A 4,753-nucleotide genomic window follows, 5' to 3' on the forward strand; every position below is an offset into this window, starting at 1 on the left:
TTTGTTTTGCCACGAGTGGTCTTTGTAAAGCTTTTTTCAGAAAAGGCTAAACTACTACTAGTGGTAATACGAGTGTGTGACACTAGCCGATGCAGTGGAACGCAACGGAGGCACTCCAAAGGAAGCTCAACTAGTGAACGCATTCCGATCAACCGACGCAAAAGACTCCTCCTCGCCTCGCTGGTTTACATTTATATCTGCATCGAACGGAGTAGTACTACCTGGATCTTCTTCATCTGGGTAAACACAGCCATTGACCCTCTCTCGATTCTGCCAAAGACGAAGGAGACCTCTCCAGGAGAGAGCATCGACCTGTCTTTGCACAACAGCTCGTACTCCGGTTTTCATTAAAATACTGCCTGCTTTCGTCTAAAAAAAACAAGAAGTATAAAATGGCTCATGGTTTTCATTAAAATACTGCCTCATTTCGTCTAAAAAAATAAGTACTATAAAATGGCTCAGGGTTTCCATTAAAATACTGCCTGATTTCGTCCAAAAAAAATAAGTAGTACTACTATAAAATGGCTCATGGTTTTCATTAAAATACTGCCTGATTTCGTCTAAAAAACAGGTAGAATAGGACGAGCATTAATTCGTTCTCGATGCATGCCGCCAGTCAAACAGCGCCGTCGTCGTCGTCGTCTCCTCCTCCTGCACCAACTGTCTGCATGACAGGCAGGTCCCACTAGCCCCACGGATCCACCTGTCAAGCCATGCATGCATGCACGCCAGCCACGTGTCCCCCCTCCGCCCGGCGAGCCAGGTCGCCGGCCCCTCCGCAACCCGAGGCACGCACTAGAAGAGTAGATTCGTGCCGCCATCCACGCCCACGTTTTTCCTCGATCGATTGATTTCTTCTCCCCGCCCCTCGTCCGCCGGGTCTGCAAACGGCACCGCCGAAACGGCAGCGCGGCCGTCGCCTCGCCCGCATCTCTCGCTCGCGCGCCAGCCCGCGGCGACGAAGACCGGACGGTGGCGGGAGTGACAAGTGAGGAAACTCTCCCGGGGGAGGCACTCCTCTTAGTCCACACGCGAGTCGCCAATACAAGGCAGCGTTTTAAAGCCGGTGGCGAGTGGCGACGACCCGTAGCTAGCAATTAAACCAGCAGGCGTTCCGTTTCGTTCTCTTCCCTTCCCCTCTTTCCTTTGGCCGTCGATACATCTCTCTCCCCTCCCCTCGGCGGCCATTAATTGGACGGGATATCGATTTCTCCCTCCCTCCGCGGACGATCTAGCTCTAGCGAGAGATAAGTGTTGTGTCTGCGTTGAGAGGGAGAGGCAGGGAGAAAGGCGGCCATGACCACCGGCGGGAACGGGGAGGAGCAGCAGGGGCGGAGGCTGTTCGGCGTCTCGCTCACGGACAGGCCCGTGTGGCAGCAGTTCCTCATCTGCTCCTCCGGCTTCTTCTTCGGCTACCTCGTCAATGGCATCTGCGAGGTACCTACTTCTCTTCCATCTCCTCCCCTCCTCCTCCTCCTTCCGATTATACACTCTACCCCGTCCGTGTTCCTTCTTCGAATCATCGTTTGTTAATTGTAGTATGGAGATCTCGCAACATTTCCTTCTTATCGAAGGGTCGCAAGATTTTACGTTTCGGAGTGCATTGATTTTTCCTTTTGAAATCCGGAATTAATTGCACTAGGATCGATCGATAGATAGATACTGTTTCTTTTCCACTCCACATATTATTTTTCTTCGTCCTAGGCTGACTGACTGACTGACTCGTAGAGTTGCCCGGTCAACATGGTACCCCGAACACGAAGCTTCTGCACACGTTCCCCTGATTTTTCTTTTCCTTTTGCCTCGTACAATTCCTGCACAAAATCGACCATCGATCTCCTATCGTTTTCGAAACTTTGTCGTGGTAAACTGAATTCTATGTCCGTCCTCGTGCTGCTGCAGGAATACGTCTACAACCGGCTCCAGTTCAGGTACCCACCTAACGATTGGTGATTGATCGCTCGCGAGACGTACTCTCTCTCAGTGTACTAATGGTGTTTGTGGTGGTGGTGGTGCAGCTATGGGTGGTACTTCACGTTCGTGCAGGGCTTCGTGTACCTGGGGCTGATCCGGCTGCAGGGGTTCACGGTGAAGCACATGGTGAACCCGTGGCGGACCTACGTGCGCCTCTCCGCCGTGCTCATGGGATCCAACGGCCTCACCAAGGGCTCCCTCGCCTTCCTCAACTACCCCGCCCAGATCATGTTCAAGTCCACCAAGGTGAGGTTCGCCAAAGTTATTTCTGCTTTTTCTATTTCTGTCAGACAGTGCAGTAACTTAATTTATTGTCATTATTTCATTTTATTTATTGTTGCGGCATGAGATGTGTTGTTGTGCTCTTGTGTGAGGAAACTTGAACCTTTCTCTTCTGGGAAATGCTCCAATTTGAGAATCCGACATCAGAAATGATGTCTGCTGAGCTGCCAAGCTATTCCTGTTCAATGATGTGCAGTACTCTAATTCGAGCGTGTTTCTACTTTTGAGTCCGGGATAGTACACATACTCTTGTTGCTAAAATCGGAGTATGTAGGGCAGGCAGAACAGTGTTGTCGATATGCGCATTCTGAATGATTCCCTCTTAATTTGGTATGCACGACAAGGCTGCTTTTAAAAGTTTAGTTTTGTCTGTGATGAAATGTCTAGTATTTTGCCAGCGAGAAATTGCTTTTCAAATGATCATTGTTTGATAATAATGTAAATAATGTACTAGTGGTACTACTTCTGCGAAGGGAATGTGCAGCTGAAGGAATAGACTGTTGCTTGTAGCACTTCCTCAGTTCCCTGTCCCTAGGAAGCAGAGGAGAAACCCATGTGAATGTTTACTGCTTCCCATGTTTTGAAACTTCCAATTGGTAGGAAGTTGACTACTGGTAATTTTCTGAGAAAAGTCGAAATGAAGTTGAGACCAGAGAACTTCAGTTAGTACTTAATCTGAAAATAAAGAATTTCCAGTTTCAATCAGCGGTGCAGATCTTATTTCTGTTTTTGACCTTTCGCTCTGCCATTCAGGTGTTGCCGGTGATGATAATGGGAGCATTTATCCCAGGATTAAGACGCAAGTACCCGTTCCATGAGTACGTGTCAGCGGTGATGCTCGTCATCGGCCTCATACTTTTCACGCTCGCGGACGCGCAAACGTCGCCTAATTTCAGCATGATCGGTGTGGCCATGGTGTCCAGTGCACTCATCATGGATGCCTTCCTTGGTAACCTGCAGGAAGCCATCTTCAAGATGAACCCAGACACCACACAGGTACTCTATGTACATTTTGATGTCTTCTACATGTTTCTGTCAGTTATTGAATTGGGAGAACACTGACACTGAATACTTGCTCTCTGGTTAGATGGAGATGCTGTTCTGCTCAACTGTTGTTGGCCTGCCTTTCCTCGCTGTGCCAATGGTGTTAACAGGGGAGCTTACGACGGCGTGGAGTGCGTGTTCTCAGGTATATGATCAAAATCTCTCCTCCATGTTGTTTTGTCAGGTATTTTAATCATCAGATACTTTAGTTCAGAATGTGTACAAACCAGATGGTAGGGAAAGAGGAAAGAATCAACTACTCTTTTGTGAACAACACTAGCCTTAAGGAATCCATCTTTGCAAGTATAGTTCATTTTGTAGACAACAAGACATCTCAGCACTACATTCTTCATTCTTCTGATTTGATTCTAACCACATTGTCCGGAAAAGTATCTGATCCACTTGGAATTTAAAGGTGCTCCTGGTTAACTTGCTGTTAGTACTTCTCCCCAAAACGATTGCTGAAAAAGATTAATCTGACAGACGTTTATGCCCACTTGCAGCACTTGTACGTGTACGCCGTGTTGGTTTTCGAGGCGATGGCGACGTTCGTCGGGCAGGTGTCTGTGCTGTCCCTCATCGCGCTCTTCGGGGCCGCGACGACGGCCATGGTAACGACGGCGAGGAAGGCGGTGACCCTGCTCCTGTCGTACCTGATATTCACAAAGCCCATGACGGAGCAGCACGTCACGGGGCTCCTGCTGATCACCATGGGGATCGTGCTGAGGCTCCTGCCGGAGGACAAGGAGAAGAAAGGCATGGCCGAGCGCCAGCAGGCGAAGGCGCAGCGCGGCGAGGAGAAGCGGCGGGGAGACGGAGTAGAGGAGGAGACATCGCCCTTGGTATGATCGGTGACTTGGATGAGCTGAACGAATAACAAATCAGAGTGCAGGATTTGGCCAACTCTGCTTTTGTGAACCTTTGTCCAGTTTGTGTTGTTTGATGTCGTGGAACTGTTTTGGGGATTGTAACTTGTAAGTTAAAGGGACAAATCAGACTGCAGGATGGAGATGATCACAGATGGATTAGATGTTGTTAATCCTTTTGCCTTAGGTCTCCGTGACAATATATCATGGACAACTGAGATTATCTATGAAGTGGAAAATCACATAAAATTCGTTAAAGTCATCTTCTCCAGACTAAGCTTCTCCTTGACATCTTTGATGTTCCTCCGTGTCATTGTTTTTGCTTTTGAGAACACCTCACTCGTGACATTTTTTTAGAATATTGATGACACCTCACTCGATCTTAATATTGACCATACTTCTCTCCGTCCATGGCGGAATGTGATATGTCCAGCCGTCTCTTTCATTTGCTTGATCTCCCGAGTAAAAGGCGCATGTTCTCCTCTGCTCCGTTCCTCTGGTCTACTGCACAGTTTGAAACGGTGAACCCCATCTCTTGAAGTTCTTGCCTAAAGCTCTGAAATCATTAATTAAGATGTACCTCTTGC

At 48.3% G+C, this 4,753-nt stretch overlaps 1 protein-coding gene across 1 annotated transcript; it reads left to right on the forward strand.

The window, feature by feature from the left end:
* The first annotated feature begins 888 nt into the window (after positions 1-888).
* LOC123105985 (UDP-galactose/UDP-glucose transporter 2) lies at positions 889-4,431 on the forward strand. Its single transcript, XM_044528175.1, has 6 exons — positions 889-1,437; positions 1,903-1,931; positions 2,019-2,220; positions 3,010-3,252; positions 3,344-3,445; positions 3,804-4,431. The coding sequence occupies exons 1-6, from the start codon at positions 1,297-1,299 to the stop codon at positions 4,146-4,148; spliced, it is 1,062 nt and encodes a 353-aa protein (XP_044384110.1). The 5' UTR covers positions 889-1,296; the 3' UTR covers positions 4,149-4,431.
* The last annotated feature ends 322 nt before the right edge of the window (positions 4,432-4,753 follow it).

This window comes from Triticum aestivum, chromosome 5A, assembly GCF_018294505.1.
Source record: "Triticum aestivum cultivar Chinese Spring chromosome 5A, IWGSC CS RefSeq v2.1, whole genome shotgun sequence".
Classification (NCBI taxonomy): Eukaryota; Viridiplantae; Streptophyta; class Magnoliopsida; order Poales; family Poaceae; genus Triticum; species Triticum aestivum.